The sequence below is a fragment of the Phalangium opilio genome, unplaced genomic scaffold (genome assembly GCF_054372755.1).
Source record: "Phalangium opilio isolate 3A_F unplaced genomic scaffold, DU_Popi_V2 ptg000200l_1, whole genome shotgun sequence".
Classification (NCBI taxonomy): Eukaryota; Metazoa; Arthropoda; class Arachnida; order Opiliones; family Phalangiidae; genus Phalangium; species Phalangium opilio.
This window is the reverse complement of record NW_028324213.1, coordinates 1,207,708-1,230,256: the sequence shown is the minus strand read 5'-3', so window position 1 is coordinate 1,230,256 and position 22,549 is coordinate 1,207,708. Positions and strand designations below refer to the sequence as shown.

Here is a 22,549-nt window from a genome sequence, read left to right as displayed (position 1 = left end):
TTTTAACAAACCCGGATGATCGGTGATATATTTCTTTGGGTTTTAAAGGGAGAATGAAAAGGTCTGACACTCAGTTTTTAATCCTTTTATAATCATAATATAACATGAAAATAATTAATTAAAGTTACATAACATCTCCATTAAATTTATGTAGTTCTTCAAAGTTTCAATAATTGACTTCTAAGCCTAAAAGTGGTGGTCATTTCTCCCTTTAAAACACCAGCACGAGAGGCATAACACCTGGTACCCTATATATATGAAACACTTTAAATAACATTATGCAGGAAAAAACATTAACCCTTTTTGAAATAACTCTTTTATTTATTTCTTTTTTTAAAAAAGTTGGAATTTGAAAAGAAAAAAAAACTTTTTTGTAATTGAAAAACAAAAACAAGTACATTTGAAAATAAAAGTAATATTAATTTGTTTTTTTCTCCGAGTCAATCCTGTATGAAAATAATTTAACAAATTTAGTGATCAGTTGTTCATTTACTACCCTCCGAGTCACTCCCACTGCTACTGCTGTCGCTCATTTTTTAAATCTCTATCAGAAATAAAAAAAATTAGAAAAAAACTTGGTCTACGGATCCATTGTTAAATAGATACGTACTTTGCTGGGAGGCTGTTGTTTGGCCTCTTCGTCTTGTTTGACGGTCTCCACCAGCTTATGGAAGGCGTTAAGTAACTTAACGCCTTCACTATTGTTTTTTTTTGAGGACTGTCTTTAGCCTCTTGTGGTCACACTCCCAGACCTTATCGGGCTGGGAGTTTTTGATGTCCGAGAATTTGTAGATTGCAAGATCCACGTAGAAATCCCCCTGGCGTGGGGGGGACTTTGGTTTCGTAGTATTGACCGTCTTTTCGAAGGCGAAAAGAGCCTTCGATCCCGCTGGATCCGACAATATTTTTTTGGAGTACCTGCTGCACAAAGCTATCGTCGTCGGAGTCGATAAGAACTTCCGGCGGCGGTGGTCTTACAAATTGGGTTAATGTGCGGCGACCGCGACTAGGGCCTGGTCGATCCCCGGGAGGAGACGGCGGTGACTCGAGAAGTGATTGAGAGAGCGATTGCGATTCTTGATAGTGACTCATTGCTGGTAGTTCGATTGTGAAAATCTACTGCCGATGCTCCAGCTTTTATACCAAAATCTCAGGGCCATTTTTTTTTCGAATACAGACCCAGACATGGTTTTTTATAAAACAACCTTATTTTTACTTTTATCAAGTGTTTAAAAAATATAATTATGTACCGACAAGCGATTTGTTAATTTAACCTTAAATGCATTTTTTATTGACGAGTTGATACTGGAGATTATGAAGGATATTAGCGTAGATACGCATATAAAAAACACCTCTATAGTTTAATATTAATATACGTTTGTTCATATTTAAATCATGTTAAAAATAATTTCACTTCCTCCCAAAATAATTACTTTTAACCTTCATCAAAAAATTTTCCTATAAGGAAATCTTATACATATTATTCAAAATATATTATTCAAATCACGCCCAGACCGGCTCAAACAAACTTTGCATACCAATAAAAAACCTACCCCCTCGGCCTTCTGTCAAGGTAACTCCTTCTTAACCTTCGCGCATAAATTTTTAATATCACACGATCTTATTTGAATTATTTAAATCGTGACTAGACAAGTTTTGCATATAGAAAAATAAACCTAGACCTTGGAGAGATTTCTCATTCTATGAATATATACCTAATTAACTTTTTCCTTATTATCGAAAAAATAGTTTCTTAAGAATCTTGAAAGCTAGACACTATTAGATTTAACCTCCATAATTTACTATATAAGCCCCGTGTTTCAAGGTGAAAGTTATCAGTTGTTTAACTTCTGTTTCTTAAGCACTCTTTTACAAAGATGTCTTCCACCAACACACCTCGTTTGCCCTGCCTGCCTATCATCAAAATACATCCGGCAGCGCTTACTCCCCGTCGTGCCACTCCCCAGTCGGCCGGACTGGACTTATATTGTCCAGTTGATACCGTAATTGAACCGCACGGTATCAAAATCTTGTCGACTGGGATCGCCGTTATGCTGCCGGCGGACCACTACGGTCGCATTGTCGGCCGTAGCAGCTTGACGGCCCAAGGGCTGTTTGTCGCCGAGGGGACGATAGGTATGTTTATTAGTTATTTTATAAGGGCCCAAGAGTATAATATTTTTAAACAATAACAATAGACGCCGACTACCGGGGCCCCCTCAAAGTCGTCATAGCCAATGTCGGGGGGACTCCCTACAATATTCACCGCGGCGATAGGGTCGCCCAATTGATAGTTACACCGGTGCTATTGCTAAGACCAGTGGAAACGGCGGTAAATATTTTTTAGGTTTTTTTAATTTAGGATTTAACATGTAACACATGTTTTATGTTGCTTCTAGACTCTGACCCCGACGTCACGCGGCAGTGGGGGGTTTGGCTCGACTGGTGTCTAGTCATTTTTTAATGGTGGTGGGGTTTTTTTTTTGTATATATTTTGGTTTTTATACATTTTCTGTTATTTTTGCATGAATTTTATTGTTATTATTATATATTTTATCTTATTAAAAAATCTTTATTCGTACATTTGTTTTTAATTACTAGCAGGCCAGCGATGAATATAGTTTAAGTTTCGGTTTGAGTTAAGAAGATGACGTCATGGGGGTTGAAAATAACACGCCCGAGCTCGGGCCAGTCCGGACTTGTCTGGGAAGTTGGGTTTAAACACAATCTAGGATTGGCAGTTTGGTTGGAGTTGGGTAGTGTCGGCCATCTTGGGGTGGCGGCCATCTGTCTGTCCCCTCTGTGGGGCGGAAATAGAGGACGTCGAACACGTAGTGCTGTTTTGTCCGGCTCTAGAAAAAGCGAGAGCACCGTACCAGAGGCTTGGGCCCGTGTCCCTAGCAGATAGTTTGTCTCTCGGAGATAGGTCAAATATAGACATTATTAACACCACTAAAAGTATTCTTGCAAATTGGGCAAAAGCGCGCTCCCATGGCCCCATGCCCTCTTAGAGGGTAGCGCTGTATATAGATTAATTATTGTAACTCAGTCTCGTGTGGTATTGTAAATAGTTTTGTTATTAGTTTTTTTTATTAGTTTTGCCATTGTAAAGTGCATATTGCACCGTTTCGTTTTTTTCATTTTTTCCGGACCTGTGAACCCTCCTTTGAGGGTTCCTCCCTGTTTCAAAAGGGATTTTTTTTTAAAAATTGGGTCAATAAACCATTCATTCATTCATTCATTCACCGCCGTTGTCTCCTTCCTTTATTGTCGCAGCTCATACGTCCCAAAGTCGATTGTGCCACGGTCTTAATCACACGCTGAAACTCCTTATAAGAAAGTGATTCGACGTTCCGTAATTCAGCCTCGACTGTCGTGCCGTAAGTGGTCAAAGCCTCTGGATCCTGCACGCGCCATCTCGTTCGATGTGAATTTTCCAAAATTCGTGATGAAGACCGTGGCGAACACCGAAGAGTCAGAACCAAAGCATTGTGATCGCTACCCAAACCAAGGCTGCCATCCTCTTTTATTACCATCTGTTCCGTCAGGTTCTGGAAGGCGTCATTACATAGAGCGTAATCAATACTTGTGGTCTGGCCACGCGCCGACCAGGTAATGCGTCCAGAGCAAAGGGCACTGTCGAGGTTTAGGATAGTTAGACCATGGGTGTTCGACCAGTCTCTTAGCAACCGACCATTAAAGTCTTCTCGACCGTCAAGCTCCAACAAATGGCCATTGAAATCCCCCAAGACGCACATGGGAATGGTTGAGGATAAGTAATCCTTAGTAATGCAGGTCATGATATTCTTATTCCAAGATTCAATTTCCCGTCCCGTGGCCAGGTAGACGATAGCGAGAAGAAAAGCGGTATTGTGGGCTTCCACGCGTATCCATACATGCTCTTCACATTCCAAAAGCTTGACGCACTTCAGCTTGTCGGAAAAGAGAAAACCGACTCCACCGCCCTTCTTAGCCGCCCCCATACGATTGACCCCAATCCACCCAAAGCCCGGTGAAATTTCTGGTACTTCATCGTTCCGCAAATGAGTTTCCGTGAGGCAAAAACCAGGTATTGAGTTTTCGATCATTTGATTTTCCAATTCCGCCCACAATTCTCGCCTCCTACCTCCTTGTATATTTAACAGTCCAATTTGTAATGATTTGTCTTTTGGTTTTAACTTTCTACGTTTACGCCATGCCGTACGCCACCATTTGTTTTGCTGCTGCACCAATGATCATTCTTGCCCCCCGGTGGCTGCGCCTTCAGGGCTTTCTTGCGTCGATCGAAAAATCGTTTTCTCTCCCACTGTTCCCGTCTAGTGAGATCCGGCTTAATGTATACCGAGGTATACTCTTCTTTGTCCTTCAAAAGTTTCGACTTGCTGAGCACCAACTGTCTCATCTCTCTGTTTTCCAGGACGACTTTGATAGGCCGGGGAGGGTTACCTTTACCCCGGAAGCGTTCACAGGCTGTTACCTTAACTGGGGTCGCCTCGAGCCCGAGGGTTTCAGTCAACCATGTACTCATCCTCTCAGAGTTCTCAAGGTCATTCGATGTCATTCCAAAGAGTATGATGTTCGTCGCTCTGTCAGTTTTCTCGCGTACCTCCATAAGTACTTTCTTAACAGTGTTCATTTCCTCACGAAATTTCTGTAACTCTGCTAAGGGAGCTGCTAGATCTTCCTTCAATTTTGTAACCTCGTCTCTAGGTTTTGCTAGTTCCTCTCGTAGTTTCTTTATTTCCGAATTTGTAGCATTGAATTCCTCCGCTATGTGGTCAAACGCAGTTTGAATCCCGGTCATTTCCTGCTGAATCTTATCAGTGACCAGCTGGTCACAGTGCGCTATCAGCATTGTTTGAAGACTCGTAAATTTGGCGGAGATGTCCGTACTTATTTCCTCGCGAAAGGTAGCAAGTTTAACCACTGACCCCAGTTCCGTTTTCATCATCGTACTCAAAGATTGCAATAAGGAATCATTATCACGACTTGTATCCTACTTCGGTTGTGTCAGAGGAGAAGAGTTGCCAGCCCCAACCTTGGGTTTCGTTCCAGTAGACGATGATTTGGACTGTTTAGGGGTATTTGCGGTGTCTTTAGGACCCTCTGATTTAGTCGTAGCCGAAGTATTCAGCTTGCTGTTCAATTGAGACTTCCAACGGGTTGTTATAACCGACATAATGAATGATGTAATGGGTGATGTAGCGAAAAGTTTTATATTGTTAAAAAAAAACTTCGAAGTGCCAACTTGCAGGGGTATTACTGATAATGTAATAACTCTAAGCCTTGGCGATGTTAAAATAATCTATGGTGTGCTTCGGAGAAGCCACACCTAGGGAAGTCGAAGACAACGCATACGCTTGGTTAATTTTTCTATGTACGGGAGATTTGTTAAAACTTTAACCATCAAAACTTAAAGAACCATTAAAACCTTCTTCATAACTAAAAACTCCTCTCCCGTAATCAATAACCATGTTGGTCTCACGTAGGATGTCTCTCCCTAAAATACACTCATATTGCATGCCTTTGGTGTAAGAAGCCTCGAAAATTATTTGTTTCTTGGGTAAACAAAAGGGTACTATTGTGGTCCCTTCTATGGGGAAAAGTGAACCATCTGCCTGTCTTAGAGCCGAATTTTTCTCATTTGTTACATACTAGGGGGTGCGAATACCACTTTTTGGGTATCGAACCGGTTATCGAATACCAAAAAATTTTCCTTATCAAATACCGAATCGAATAGTTTATTCCAAATCGAATACCGAATAGTTGGGCCTTGGTAATTTTTTTCCTTCCCGATTAATCGCGAATAGTTAAGCCTAGTAACCGCGAATATTTAACCCTAGTATTCGCGAATACTATGCCAACTATTCGCGGCTAATCAGGTGGTAACCCTAATATTCGCCAATAGTCAATACAAAGCAAGGAGAAGAACATTTAGAAGCTCCTAAATTTCAAAATACCTCTCCTCATTGGTGGTCAAGTATTTCTTAAAATATTCCTATGCACTTGCTGGTAGTTTTTGATGGGAGACAAATAAAATTGGGATGATATTTTTTTAAATAAGGTGGGTCTCTCTAGTGCCAAGAACCTAAATTTATGGTAGTCGAACTTTAACCGAATAGTCAGTTCGGTATTCGATATTCGAATCGAATAGTGAAAATGGGCTTATCGAATACCGAATCGAATTATTCGGTTCGGTATTCGATCGAATTATTCGATTGAAACCGTTAACCGCACACCTCTATTACATACCCATATTTCTCTAATTGGGGTCTTAAAGCACTGTTGATTATTGTTTCTGTTGAACCAGGGTCAACTAACGCTAGGCACGGAACTGCCCCTAAATAAATTTGTAAAAAATCTTGCCCCACTTTTAATTCGTCTTTTTCTAGGGTAGCTAGTGTAATTTGTTCCGTGCCGGCCTCCTTACTTCTTATTGTTGTTGCGCGGACTGATCCGGACCCTCTTTCGGACCGCCCGCTGGACCGTTTCCCGGTTTACCTTGTGCCTTATTTGGGCACCTATTAGCTTTGTGTCCTGGCTTCTGACAGGTGTAACAAATTATGTAGGGATTGAACTAAATTCTCTCCTTATCGATAAACTGCGCCTGGGACATGGGATTCCTAACGTAATAATTGCTCCTACCGGGGTGGTAACTTTGCGCGTTGGGGTTCAACGGCTTAGCCACATTGCGCGTAAAGTTAGTCCTATTATTCTGGGACACACTGGCGATTTATATGGGGATGGATGAATGCTAAGGGGTGTGAATGATACTTTCGGTCGCTATGGCGTCATCTAGAAGTTCACGAAGGCTTATGTACCTTTTGTAACCAATAAGCTTTAATGTCTCTGTGTAAATTTTTAAACAACAAGTGAACTTGCTCACTCGCTGGCATCGGGGAATTTAATTGTGTAAATAATTTATGCATTGATGTAACATAGTCAGAAACAGGCTCGTTTGGTTTTTGAATCCTTTCAGAAATTTTATCCCTCACATAATCATCATTGGCTTCCCGTTCAAAAGTCATTCATAACCTGTTTTCAAAATCCTGAAAGCTAGAAAAGGGCATTTCATCTTGGAACCAGTCTAAAGCCGGGCCCCCCTCGTGGCACGTTCCGTGTGGAATGAAATTTATCACGAGATTTGATAAAATTAGGCGCGCGACGTGACAATCGTGGCGCGAGACATGGAACGTGCCACAAGAATTTTGTTAATAAAAAGGCAGGGCGTTACGCGATTGGTCGGCAGTCCTTGTTTAAAATTATTCTTAAAATCTTAACCTAATTTGAATTTTAAAATCATTCGGAAGTATTTATTGAATGTTTCACTATGCAGACTGGCCCTATAATTAGTAGAAGAATGGAAAAAAAATCACTTGATTTTCTACTTCACCCTCCCTTTAAATGCCTGGTGCCAAGGCTGGCACCAATCGGCGAGTCTGGCCTTGGTTACGTCGAACCGGGAAAGCAACTGGCGACATGGGGCATGGGCCTCTCATGGTCACGAGTTATAAGTCACGTGTCTCAAGACACCGGTGATTGGTCGCTTTTTGGTCGCGTTAGGCACCACCTTTTAAGGGGCCTTTTACCCTTTTCCAAGTTCAAAGGTCATGGGTATGGATGCTTCGCGCACTAATCCCACACATCGCACCCATTAGCTAATTGGCAACATATATACATAGATACACACACGGTCATAAATTTTGTAATAAAGGAACACTTTTACTATTCCTAGAATATTTGGCAATTACTGGTACGAAGTATTGAAAATATTGGGATAAGGGAGAGTCAAAGTGAACGCCATAAACTGTTAAAAACTTTGAAAGAAACCGATGGAACCTAAGATTAAGCTATGATAAAAGGCGAGCACCGCTAATGGGTAGAGAGGGGAACCGCACCTGACCAGCAGAAGGTCCTCTCTTTAACCAGGGAATGGGACGCTAGGGAGATAAGGTCAAATGCACGGCCATTGCATTAAGAAACCTTTCCTACCGAGTTTGAGCTATTTCTAAGAAACAATAAAGGGTCATTGTGACATACTAGTTTTATCTGTGATTTACAAGTTTGCAAAAAGTAGTGACTGTTTTTGAACTTTGAAAGAAATAGCATAGATTTATGGCATGATTGTAGAAATATTGAAAATGATAAAACTGGGCGCTACAAAATAATCCAATTCTTTGAGGCTTAACTGCCATTTTTGTTTGTTAAATCTAATCCTAAATATAATTAATCCCTTTTGAAAATAGTTAACAAAGTCACACCACTGAAACCCTGTCAAGGCCATTTGCCCAAGCGTTTGTTGATAATAAAGGTGGGACCCTTCTAGATGCAGTTCCCCATCTTCATAGCTCATACAAAATCCATTGCTGTGTAAAGCTTTCGACGGTGAAAGGTCCCTTTTCGAGAATGGGCATTTAACTTCAATAAGGCCATATGGTGGATTTTCTTGAGGGTCATAGACTATTCCGTCTGGAGATGTACCGAGCCAGGGTCTTTTCAAGTCCACTACCAAACCACATTGGTAAACTGTGACCATGTAGAGCCATTTGCCCCTTATATTTCAACAGGGCAACAGATTCGAAACTTTTACCGTACTTTAAAGCTGGTACGTTGTCTAGATTTTTAACCTGGATAAGGTTTCTCACCCCCACTTCCGCCCAAGGTTTCCGACGCTGCAAAACAGTGCCAAACTTCGGGCTTCTTTCCAGACATCAGGGTTGTTTTTTGTTTGAGCTCTAGAGTAATGTTCTAGTTGCCGGGCACCTAAAAGTGATAAATCAATTTTCTATTTGAAAACATGCAATTTATAAAAGATAAATTTAAATAATTACAAGTTGATTACTAACATTGAGCGTCACTTCTTGAATAAATTCCAATGGGAAAAAGTTACCTGTAGCTTCCCACTCTTCCACTACACGACTAAGGCTAAAACAATGAATGTCTGGTCTGATCAGATCATCTACCATAAAGATCATGCTGTATGGTAAGCGATTTATATTCGTTACGATTTGGAAGCCACTTTGTTTCAAAGACAATTGATAGCTTAATAAGCTTCCACTCGGAACTTCACCAAGCTTCGTCTGAATTACATCACTAGAGTCTGGCAACTCTAAGGAATTTGCAAATACATCATCCCCAGATTCCATTAGCAAGGTCATTAAATTTTTGGTGTTTTTAGCTACATCCTCTGTAGTCCTGGGTTTCTTCCTGGTTTGAAACATCTTTACGGGAATTGCTTTCGTGCTACCATTTTCTTTCGGAGCCTGGAAGTTTATGTCAATAATCGAGAAAGGGGGGATTTTCTTCCCTCTCGCCCTGTGCCATTTTTGAGGTAAATTTGTGCAGGTTATTTCTTCACTATTCTCGTTAAATTTACCGCTACTTATATGTTGAATAAGTCGAAGAAGTCCAAGCGAGTGGTGACAAAAACCACTAACACCGTTGGGGCATTCGCAGTTGTTATCTAAAATAATTTGTTTTGGTAATTCCAGAGCTACCGTAACAAAATATGGTTCGTGAGATTTATTAAAGCTTCTATAGCACCTAGCTTTGATATATAGAACATCATTTTTCCTAGTTAAATTAAACAAAACAAAATTAAAAAAACTATATAGTTCTAGAGACTACAGTAAATCACATCTTAAGCCTTTGCTTACCTCAATGTTTGCAGTGTTGCCGATTCAACATATTTTTCAATGACAAATTTGTAGTTTTTTAATTTAGTCCGTTTTTGACCCGTTCGCGCTTTATAATACCGTTTAATTTCTACCTGGGTAATTTTTGGTAAATCATTTAGACACTTTTTATATCCAATTATGGGATAAATAACACTGACCGCGCTACTGGCGTCCGCCATCTTTATTCTTTAGAAAAAACGTCACACTGACGTCATCATCACTCGTGAACTACATCATTGCCATCTCGCAGTCGCTTTATTTACTTTATTTACCTTCCTCCCCTGAAAGTTCAGCTTTCGCGTCATGAATTTGGAAACCCACCTATACCAGATTCACACCTCAAACCAGTCATTGCCTTATACAAGTGGATTTATATCAACTCCAAGATTAATTGGTCCCCCAACGGGGAACTTATATACAGGGGACAACCAATCGTCGGGTCGAATATTATGGATATTTTACACGAATCTGTTAAAGGTTATAAAAGTAAACCGAAACACTGTCATTGGAATAAATCAGTTTTACGAAATATTAATAAAAGAAAATGTACCAAAAACTATCGCGAAAATCAAATTCCCCTTTGGATACTCTACGAGAGCCGCAACAAATGCCTCTCTCGATGTATCAAAAATCGATTTACCGAGCATTGATTATATACCCCCAACCCTCGACTCCCTATATGGTTGTGGTCTACACACTTGGATAAACTTGAAATAAAGAATATAAATATCAAAATCACGTTTCATTTCTTTCACAAATTACTTACACGTTATCATGGAAGGATGTAACAATCTTTCTCCCTCAGGGCTTCTAGCCTCCCTGTCCGTTTCATTTTTTAATAATCCCAAAGTTATTACGGCGCTTTTGATATTATTTCTTATTATAATTATCGAGTTATCTGATTTCGCTTATTGTTATACTCAAAAAACCTTAAACTGCACGACTAATGGATAAACTAGAAGAAATATACTTCAATGAAAAAGATCCGGGGAGCTTCGGAGGTGTACAAGGACTATATAGGGCTGCGAGGGAAAAGGGGATTAACGTTTCCTTAAATGATGTTATTGAGTTCCTACAACGTCAAGATACGTACACGCTACACAAACCATCGAGGCATAACTTCAGAAGGAACAAGACTATTGTGTACGGTATAGATGAACAATGACAACTTGATCTGGCAGACATGCAAAACATCAAGCGTCATAACGTCGGGTATAGATTTCTACTGTGCTGTATTGACGTATTCAGTAAATTTGCTTTCGCCGTCGCTATTAAAAACAAGAAAGGACCAACTATGGTTGCGGCGTTTAGATCCATTTTAGAGTCTGGTAGAAAACCCAAGATTGTTCAGTCGGATATTGGGAATGAATTTCTAAATAAAGAATTGCAAAGTGAATTGAAACGTTTGGATATCAAGTTTTTCGCCACACACTCGGAAGTGAAATATAGTATCGTTGAACGATTTAATCGAACCTTGAAGGAGCGAATGTACCGCTAATTTACGCAAAACGACACCTACAAACACATTAATCAAAAATGTCTTGATTAGAATCAAGACCTAAAAAGTATCGATAAGACTGAGGTTATCACTTGTCTGAAGGATCAGATATTAATTTTTCTTTTTAATTGAAACTTAAATGTATGCTTAAGAAAAAACAACGTTCCATTACCGTTTTCCGTTGAAATAAATTATTTTACTGGTAATCAATTTCAAAAATTTACTTATCTCGGCTTTTCGACCACAATTCCATTCCCCGAAAACATTTTATCATTACATTAATTACTTTTGGGAGAGTACGTGTATGGTTTTGCATTTTAAAAGGTTCCTAAAGACGTTACATCCCCATTCGTGACCGGGACGCTTCGCAGTGGAACATTTTAATTATTCTAAAACAAATGGCGCCAAATTCAATAGGGACAGTAAGATTTTTACTCGCGGTTTTGCAAAATGATGTAATGTCAAGTGTACTTTAGTCAACCGTCGTATTGTTCTTTTTCATAGTTCAGGGCATGATCAGTGTTACTGCCCAATATCTCTCTAGTTTCTAGCAATGGTTAGAGACTATTTGATATGGCACGGACAACGTTATATACATTTGTAAATTCTAAGTAGCACAAAAGGAAAAAAATCCAATTTTTTTATATTTTGGTTTGAATTAAATAAACTCATGATTGTAGTTATAACGCACAGAAAGTCAAGGGAATGGCACCAGTAATGAGCAGCAAAAAGAGAGGAAAGTTTGCTTCAAGTTAGCAGAGGGACATGGTAGTGAAAATGGTAATCTACAATTTTGTTCGTTCAAACCTTAATATATCATGAAAAATTCAAGTGAGGAGGCGGCACTACCAAGAAAGATTGGTTTTGGCAGATAACAGCGAAAAAATTATGTTCTACACACACTGGGACTATGGGAGAGTTTCAAGGCCGAGGTCGCACATGATGAAATTTCAACTCCAGTTTACATCAATTCTTCCTGGTCGTACTAGTAGCAGGTTAAGCTATAGTTTGCTCAGGTCCTGTTAGTCTCGAAAGGGTTATATAGTGCTTGAAACTTTTAAAAGGTTCTTGTCATGGCTAAACAGACCGCTTTTACAGTTTTTTATTGTTTTATAGGTTATTTTGACACGTTATCTCCCAAAAGTAATTAATGTAATGATAAAATGTTTTCGGGGAATGGAATTGTGGTCGAAAAGCCGAGATAAGTAAATTTTTGAAATTGATTAGCAGTAAAATAATTTATTTCAACGGAAAACGGTAATGGAACGTTGTTTTTTCTTAAGCATGCATTTAAGTTTCAATTAAAAAGAAAAATTAATATCTGATCCTTCAGACAAGTGATAACCTCAGTCTTATCGATACTTTTTAGGTCTTGATTCTAATCAAGACATTTTTGATTAATATCTGTTCCTTCAGTCTTCATTTTAATTAAGAATGTTAAGAAACTGTTTTACATTTTCAAAATCTGCACTAAGTAGAAACATATATAAAGAGGACCATAAATTTAGCTCAATCAGACATTTATTTTAATGATACTTAAAAAACGTAAATCAATAAAAGTTAGTATTCTTATTGTAATTAACATAATACATTTTTCTACCCCAGAAATAGGACCAAATGGAAAATTTTACAAAATTTTTAAAAATGCTGATTTATGTCCGTTTAACATTTAGCTCAAAATTGTCATAAGGCCAATATGAAATTCGGATATCCTTAAAACTTCACAAAGACGATCCGATATTGTCAATTTCAAACTTTTATGTAGCAAAAGTACCTACAAGCACCCAGAGCAAGTACCTACAAGCACCTGGAGCAAGTACCTACAAGCACCCGGGGCAAGTACCTACAAGCACCCACAAGCACACACAAGTACCCACAAGTACCTACAAGCACCCGGAGCAAGTACCTACAAGCACCCACAAGCATCCACAAGTACCTACAAGCACCCACAAGTACCCACAAGCAACCACAAGTACCCACAAGTACCTACAAGCACCCACAAGTACCCACAAGCACCCACAAGCACCCACAAGTACCCACAAGTACCTAGAAGCACCCACAAGTACCTACAAGCACCCACAAGTACCTACAAGCACCCACAAGTACCTACAAGCACCTACAAACACCTACAAGCACCCACAAGCACCTACAAGCACCTACAAGCACCCACAAGCACCACAAGCACCTACAAGCACCCACAAGTACCTTCAAGCACCCACAAGTACCCACAAGTACCTACAAGCACCCACAAGTATCACAAGCACCTAAAAGCATCCACAAGCACCTAAAAGCACCCACAAGAACCTACAAGCACCCACAAGAACCTACAAGCACCCACAAGCACCTACAAGCACCCACAAGCACCCACAAGCACCTACAAGCACCCACAAGTACCTTCAAGCACCCACAAGCACCCACAAGCACCTACAAGCACCTACAAGCACCCATAAGCACCCACAAGAACCCACAAGCACCCACAAGAACCCACAAGCACCCACAAGCACCCACAAGTACCCACAAGCACCCACAAGTACCTACAAGCACGCACAATTACCTACAAGCAGGCACAAGTACCTACAAGCACGCACAAGTACCTACAAGCTCCCACAAGTACCCACAAGCACCTACAAACACCTACAAGCACCCACAAGCACCTACAAGCACCCACAAGTACCCACAAGCACCTACAAGCACCCACAAGCACCCACAAGTACCTACAAGCACCCACAAGTATCACAAGCACCTAAAAGCATCCACAAGCACCTAAAAGCACCCACAAGCACCTACAAGCACCCACAAGCACCTACAAGCACCCACAAGCACCTACAAGCACCCACAAGTACCTTCAAGCTTCCACAAGTACCCACAAGCACCTACAAGCACCCACAAGCACCCACAAGTACCTACAAGCACCCACAAGTATCATAAGCACCTAAAAGCATCCACAAGCACCTAAAAGCACCCACAAGCACCTACAAGCACCCACAAGCACCTACAAGCACCCACAAGCACCCACAAGCACCTACAAGCACCCACAAGTACCTTCAAGCACCTACAAGCACCTACAAGCACCCATAAGCACCCACAAGAACCCACAAGAACCCACAAGCACCCACAAGCACCCACAAGTACCCACAAGCACCCACAAGTACCTACAAGCACGCACAATTACCTACAAGGAGGCACAAGTACCTACAAGCACGCACAAGTACCTACAAGCACCCACAAGTACCTACAAGCACCCACAAGTACCTACAAGCACCCACAAGTACCTACAAGCACCCACAAGTACCTACAAGCACCCACAAGTACCTACAAGCACCCACAAGTATCACAAGCACCTAAAAGCATCCACAAGCACCTAAAAGCACCCACAAGAACCTACAAGCACCCACAAGCACCTACAAGCACCCACAAGCACCCACAAGCACCTACAAGCACCCACAAGTACCTTCAAGCACCCACAAGCACCCACAAGCACCTACAAGCACCTACAAGCACCCATAAGCACCCACAAGAACCCACAAGCACCCACAAGAACCCACAAGCACCCACAAGCACCCACAAGTACCCACAAGCACCCACAAGTACCTACAAGCACGCACAATTACCTACAAGCAGGCACAAGTACCTACAAGCACGCACAAGTACCTACAAGCTCCCACAAGTACCCACAAGCACCCACAAGCACCCACAAGTACCTACAAGCACCCACAAGTACCTACAAGCACCCACAAGAACCTACAAGCACCCACAAGTACCTACAAGAACCCACAAGTACTTATAAGCACCCACAAGTACCTATAAGCACCCACAAGTACCTACAAGTACCCACAAGTACCAAAGGCAGTTGGTTACATAATTTATTAGTGTGGGGGACCTTTTCCAACTTAACTTGTTAGCTCACACAAAGCTAGGTCCCCTTGTTTTTCAACCACCACGAAATATCAACCAAATAGCTTTAAAAGTGCTAACATCATAAACTGACTCTTTACACTGCTTAAATATCGCAAATTGGAATGGTTTTGAAAATTTAAATTTAAACATACTTAGACTTAATTATAGTCAATGAAAATTGCTTAGCGGAATGTTAGGTGTTGTACCTTCCATTTAAAACCGTTTTCAAGTCTAACAAACGTATAGTTTTTCTAAAATCGAATTAACCGGAATGTTTTTTTCTTAAAATTTCCCATGTTATTTCTATGGGAAAAATTCCTGTTTTTCATCGAAAGGTGTGATTAATTTTATGGAAATGAAAACCACCCTTAGCAACTTTATTTTTTATAAAATTAACTAATTAATGGATCTCTTTGAAATTTTAACCACATATTGTGGGCCAGAATTGTAGTTCTGTGGAATTTTTTCAAAACAGTTAATGCAATACAAAAAAATCTACATCCAAACAAAAAACCCTCCTTATACATTAAGAGCAGTATGAAGTCATATCTAAGAGAGCTACCGCTCTCTCAGAATTAACGAATTACCCGACTTATTGGAATCGTATAATAACAACTACCACAAATCAATTAAATGCAAACCCACTGAAGTGACAGAGGAAATTTCGAAAGAAATCTGGTTAAATTTGTACGGAAAAGTAAACTTTTCGCAGCCAGTTTCATACCCCTTTGAAATTCATTATTTAGTTAGATTAAGCAAAAATAAAAGAACGTTTGAAAAAGAGTATTTGGCCAATTATACCGAAGAACTATTCAAAGTAACAGAACGGATCCCGAGAGATCCACCCGTATATAAACTGAAGGATTTGAACTCCGAGCTCATTCCCGGTGTGTTCTACAAAGAGGAAATACAGAAAGTTGGCAAGGACCTAGAAAACTGTAAATTTAATATTGAAAAAGTATTACGAAAACGTAAAAAGCTGACGGTACTAAGGAACTCCTCGTACGGTGGAGAGGGTATAATTCCGAATTTGATTCCTGGGTGCAAGAAATCGACGTAAAATGAGTTTCTACATCACACTACCCTCTGATTCGTCAACGCAATATTTCAAAGGAAATACTATAAGCAAGTTCAGAACGTATCTACCAGAATCTGTAATACTAGAGGGTTCTCACGAGGTTGCTCTGGCTGAAATAAGCTATCCTAGATCATGGAATAATGTAAAAAGGGAGTGCATAGCTCGCATTTGGGATACTTCGTTTCAAGGTGTACTTTCGGATGGTATGGAAGAATTCCCAGAGGAAGGTTCCGGAATTGGTGAAAGTGAAGAAACAATTGACAAAGTGGGCGAAAAACGAAATGTCTCCATAATTATACCTCCCGGATAATACGGTTCCGTAGAGGAATTATTTGAAATATTGTCAACCGACGATGATGGTGCAACTCATAGAATTAAATCTAGGGTTGAGTTGTCCTACTATAAACCAAATCGACGAGAAATGGTTGAATTAAAAGGGACGAACCAACTTTACATCCCAAGCGAAATTGCCATTATATTAGGATTCAGGAGGGAATCAAATAAAGACGTCACGGTGGTCACTTCAATGACAGCCCCATTCAGTTGCGATATGGATGCCGGAATGCATTCCCTATTTGTATACTCTGATATAATTCAATCAATATAAGTAGAAGACTATGACGTCCCTCTCTTAAGAATTATAAGTATCAACGAGAAGGATGGAGACACGGTGGAAAAAGAATTTGCTAAACCTCATTATATGCCCATAGCGAAAAATAATTTCCAGACAATTGAAATAAACATTTTGAGTGAAATGGGTGAACCTGTGAAGTTCGAACGTGGTAAAATTCACGTCACTCTATATTTCCGACCCAGAAGAACTCAGCACTTGTTATAAGAACTACGTTGAATTCAATCTCCGCCCCATTTATGACGTGATTGTCAAAGTGTTAGTATGTCAATCTAAATCAAATTGGACTCTCACTTCCGGTCTACCGATGCTTAGCCGTGAAAAGAGGCTACGGTCTGGGAAGTATATTAGCTAAGGCATTTAGATCAGCCATGCCATTAGTAAAAAGGGGTGCCACGTTCCTAGGTCGAAAAGTTTTATAATTGCGACGGATATTGCAAGCAGTGTGCCCATTAAACAATTATTGAGAACCAGGGGAAAAGAGGCGGGTAAAGAAGCATTAAGAAGGGCGGCCGAAGAAGTGACCAAGCTAACTGGAAACGGACGTAAAAGGAAACGCAAAGTGTCACCCATCATCAGTTCTGTTCGAACTAAGAAGAAGAGAAGGTCGTCATCTTTACACCCGGATATATTTTCATAATGTCGCTCGCACATCCAAACTCTATGAACAGCGTCAGCTCGGAACTAAATGTTTTTCACGTACCCTATACCCAAACTGGGATAATAGGAAATAAATGCGTGGAGTATAACTCTACCTCCAACGTAAATGAAAATCAGGCTATTATATTTCCCGTCACCGGGAACTCCGAGTCATACATGGACTTGAAAAACACGCCCCTGCAAGTACAAGTAAAAGTGGTTAAAGCCGCTGTGTACGACAACGAGGGTACTTTGACAACTCAGGCAGATAAAGTTGGACCCGAAAACCTATTACTCTCCAGTCTTTTTAGTGAACTACACGTATCATTGAAAGATAGATCTGTTACATCATGTCCTCAACAATACGCATTCAAAAGCATGATTCAAACGCTATTGACATTTGGTGGTCCAGCGAAAAAGAGTTTTTTGACCGGGGCACTATTCTACAAAGATACGGCGGGATATTTTGACTTTTTCAAAAATGAAGGGTTTGAGAAACGGAGTAAATTCGCCCAAAATGCGGTTATAGACTTGATTAATGTCGTACACGCCAATATCTCTCAACAAAATCGCTTCATCCCTAACCTGGTCGATATGAATTTTAAGTTTATCAAAAGTCCCAACGAATTCTGCTTGCATACGGATGGAATCAAAGCCAAAGTTATATTTACCCACGCTTCGTTATTCATAAAAAGAGTTAAACTAACCCTCGAGATTATGATATCACACGCCAAAACCTTGGAATTGACCACGATGAAATACCCCATAACACGTACGGAATGAAATACGTTTTCCATATCGCAAGGAAGTAAGATAGCAGTCAAAGACAATTTATTTAGCGGTCAACAACCGAATAAAGTTGTAATTAGATTTGTAGACCAGAACGCGTTTTTGAGTGATTATAAAAAGTCTACTTTTAATTTTAAAAATGAAGCGCTGAGTCAAATCACCATATCCGTTGATGGGGTTAGCGTACCCCATAAACCCTTAAACCCCAACTTTAAGGATAACCTATGTATGAGATCGTACGCCAATCTCTTTCTTCAAACCGGACAATGGAATATCGACGAGGGTAATTTCATTGACCATGACGAGTTCGCCAATGGTAATGCTCTTTTCGTATTCGACTTGACCCTCGACCTGAATGGTAGTTCGACTGAAAGTTTCTACTTTATAAAGAACGGTAGTGTCCGATTGGAGTTAATATTTGCCGAAGCGCTCCCGAATACAATTGCCGTCGTTTACTATTCCGAATTTCAATCTTTGATTGAAATTGACAAAAACCGAGCCGTTTTATTCGATCAAAGCTCATAATGGACTCTCGACAACTTGAGAGAATATTAAGGCGTGACCCATACACTAGGAATTTGTTCCGGGGAATATTTCCGACGGATAAACTACTACTAACTGTTAAAACATTTCCATCTCTATATATTGTGAACACTGATACGTCTAAAGGGGGAGGAGAACATTGGACGGTTATATACATTTCGAGGAAAAAGAATACTGAATTCTTTGAAAGCTATGGAAATTCTCCGGATTTATTTAAATTTATTGATTTTGTAGAGCAAAACAGCCTAACTGTTACGTTTAATTCACGCCAACTACAGGGGGAATTAAGTCAAACTTGTGGTGGATATTGCGTCTATTTCTCGTTGTATAGATGTACGGCTGTTAAAATTTTTGATATAATAAAACGATTTTCCAAAAATAAAAATGTTAACGATAATATGATTTCTGAATATATGAATAAGAATTACTCAATAAATTTGTCATAATCTTTCTCTTTATTTTGCATTTTTATGCCCGTGGGCTAGAGTGGTAATACCATCAGTTAAAATGTACCTCTTGTCGTCACAAGGGTTTTGACAAAGTTTGGTTTGTTTAACAGTTTTCAAAATATGTTTTTCACTGACAATCCTTATCATCTCCGCGGTGGTTAGCTCGCGGTTCAGCAGGCACTCGCGGTAATGCGCGGGCCGGACGCGTTTCTGTACGACGCGCTTGCAAACTCCCTTACAGGTCTTTTTCTCCCCCTTGGCCGATAGGATACTATATATTTTGGGTCTCAGCCCACAGAACTCCCCGATTGGGGTGCCGACCATTTCATCCTGGGTCTCAGCCCACAGAACTCCTCGATTGGGGTGCCGTCCATTTCATCCTTGAATTTACCAAGGCGTTTCTTGTTCACATCACTATGAAGCGCGTGATCTCGCTTGTAACCCGAGAAGTCGTATTTTTCCGACTGAGCGGCGAGGTCTTTGTACAGGTCTTTCGTTTCTATGTGAAACGTGAGACTGTCTGTAATTATACGTAATGTCCGCAAATGTTAAAGTAAATGTTATGCTAAGTAAATGATATATAAGGGCGTAAAAAACTTACCAGTATCTGTGAAGAGGAGTTTTGCTTTCTCCCCGTATTGTGCCCGAATTACGTCATAGTGGAAACCATACAAGAGTAATATTGATAGGTCTAGAATTGCGAAGCCCGTGTATATGGGTCGGTTTAGGACCAGCTTCTTTTTTGTGGAGTTGATTCCAACTAGTTCGTTGTGGAATATGGTGAACCGTTCGAATGTTGGTGAACTAGCCTTTTTAACGGCTTTTTCGGCAGTCGTCATTAGTTGGAAATCCTGACGGTTCCGAAGGTTCTCCATCGTTTTTCCTAAGGGACAAAGCAAATCATTATCTATACTATTATATGTTCATTCTAATTTTATAAATACATACCAAACACGGCGTTGTTCATTAATTTAAATAGGTCCTTCTCAAAATCGTCAGTCGCCTTCGTCCTCTTCTCGGTGTTAAATTCTATGTTCGACTTTAACCAAGCCCCTTGCTCGAATTTCAATATGCGGTGAATTTTGCTGATTCTCAGCACCTTTGATACGTAGCACTTTAAATTACGATAGTGAACCACGTATCGTTCCTTCTTGTTTAGGTTGGGGAGTAGTTTGGGTAGAGATTCCTTGATTTTGATGTTCAGCGAAGTCATCTGCTCCATGGAATAGTGAGAGAGCATCTGGGGTTTTATGGACATTGATTCCTGAGCTAGTGGATAGCAGTTGTGACTATCATGGAGATATTAGCGTACTCCATATCCACTTCAATAATATATCCCTCCGGAGAGTCATCTGGGCAACTTAGAATTTCGAGCTCGGAGTTGGGGTTGGGTTCTACCCACTGGAAATTCCTCATGGGTAGAGCGTCACACATGACCGTCCCATAAAGGTTGTTGCAATCTATTATCGTTGATTGTTAGTATGTGAAAATTAATTTAGGATAACTTGTATATCTTACCTAGATAACATATGTAACTTTCCGGTTTTGATGCGTCGTAATTATCTAGATATAGGTTGTTGGCCGCCGCGAAGCGATGACTTATCATGGATACCCCTCCCCTAATCCCCTTTTCGATGAAGAGGTGCACGTTCTCATCCAATAGCAAGTCTAGGTGCACTTTTGACATGCATAGAGCGGCTTGCCATGCAAAACCGGGTAAAGTATATGAGTGTGCAGGGTCTAGACGATAGTACGTCATGCACATTTTGCGGAAGTTTTGAAAAACATCCGCTAGGAGGAGAGCGTCGGACAGAACGTACAAATCGTGGTACCCTCCTTTAAAAAATGCAATATAAATATTAGCAAATGTTCATCTCGAATGAATGTTATCATGATCATACCCAAATTCTGAATGTTGAATGATTGCCACACGTTTTGAGCGTGAGTCTAATCATCCTGTTAAAGGGGCTCGTTCGTAAGATCGTTGTAGAAACACTCAATTGGTGGTAGTTGCTTTTCGGAGAAGCGCTTCTCGGAATCCATGTAGGTAAAGGGGTATACACCCTTCCGAAGAAGTAATTTAACTTCAGCCGGATTGAAAACGGCGTTCATGAGTGGGAATTTCTCTTGTCCTCCTATCGCTACATTTGAGACCAACGATTCGAGGGATGCAGGCAAGAATCGGATACTATCCACAAAGCGTAGATTTCCCAGCTTGAATGAAATGTTTGTCTCACTATTGGTTGCTATACAGTCAATCTTTTTGTTTCGAATCATCGCAATTTGCTGCATGATGAGATGCGCAACGTACCTATTCGGTAATCGATAGTTATTAAACAGATCTAATTAGACATAATGATTATTTAAATTACCTGCTGAGATTGTGCATCACAACTGGTATGAATTTTGGTGCTTTCAATTTCAAGTTGCAACTTTGGCACGCACTCCCTCTATATTTTCCAGTGTAGTGGTCATGGTCGCGCGTTTTGATTATAGTTACCGTGAAGGATTCTTCAAAAACGTAACAACAGGTCGTAGCTTCGTGAGAAGCTTCTTCGACCGTTGTTAATTGCAATGGTTTGTTCTCCTTCAGTTTCCCAACAATGATGTCGGATTCATCCAACAGCATTTTCAGGAATTTTATTGCCCCGTCAACTCCTCTGTATACTTCGTGTTTAACGAGATTTCCTATGAAAGCACGAATATTTGTAAGCTAAATTAGGGGATTGGAATTTACCGGTTGGTCCGACGATTGCGTATGAAAAACCACACGCCTTATGTAACGCCAATGTAGTTGTTGAAGACAACGATGTGTCTGGTAAACATGTTGTCACTTTTGCGAGAATCGATTCGAAATCGGCCACAATAATATATGGAACCTATATCGATGTAATGAAACATTATAATTTTCTCTTGCACTTGGTTATATTTAGTAAATTACCATTTGATTCCATCCAAAGTTTTTAAATTTCAATGTGGATTCACTATGCGGCATAATCACGCGTTGCGGGTCGTGTACTCTACATTCACGCACGTGATTATCGTGAACTAATTCGGTGACGCTTCTTTTCAAGCAATATCGGCAGTAGAAGGATTGGTGACAATGTTTCGGCTAAGGTGGCGAATTAACACGTAGTGTTTTGATTTTCCATTGGAAACCAAGAGAATATCAATTTGTTTAGATTCGTGCACTTTATTCTCGCTTACGTAAAGTGGAAAATATCCTTTTTCGTACGCAAAAGTATTCACTGATAAATTGTTCACCTCCTCAAACCTTTTAAGTTTAAATGTATCTAATTCAAAAGGTAAAGTGATTCCACACAAACCGAGTTCGTTCTCGTACGGCCT

At 40.2% G+C, this 22,549-nt stretch overlaps 1 protein-coding gene across 1 annotated transcript; it reads left to right on the top strand.

Moving 5' to 3' along the window:
• Positions 1-17,420: 17,420 nt before the first annotated feature.
• On the top strand, positions 17,421-18,734 carry LOC149622029 (uncharacterized protein F54H12.2-like). Its single transcript, XM_089853635.1, has 2 exons — positions 17,421-18,192; positions 18,355-18,734. Exons 1-2 carry the CDS (start codon positions 17,421-17,423, stop codon positions 18,732-18,734), a joined length of 1,152 nt encoding a protein of 383 aa, XP_089709761.1.
• Positions 18,735-22,549: the final 3,815 nt, after the last annotated feature.

Coding starts and splice junctions, on each gene's coding strand:
- LOC149622029 (XM_089853635.1), top strand. CDS start 17,421: ATGTCGCTCGCACATCCAAACTCTATGAACAGCGTCAGCTCGGAACTA. Junction 18,193..18,354: donor GATGAAATACCCCATAACAC/GTACGGAATGAA, acceptor TTAAAAATGAAG/CGCTGAGTCAAATCACCATA.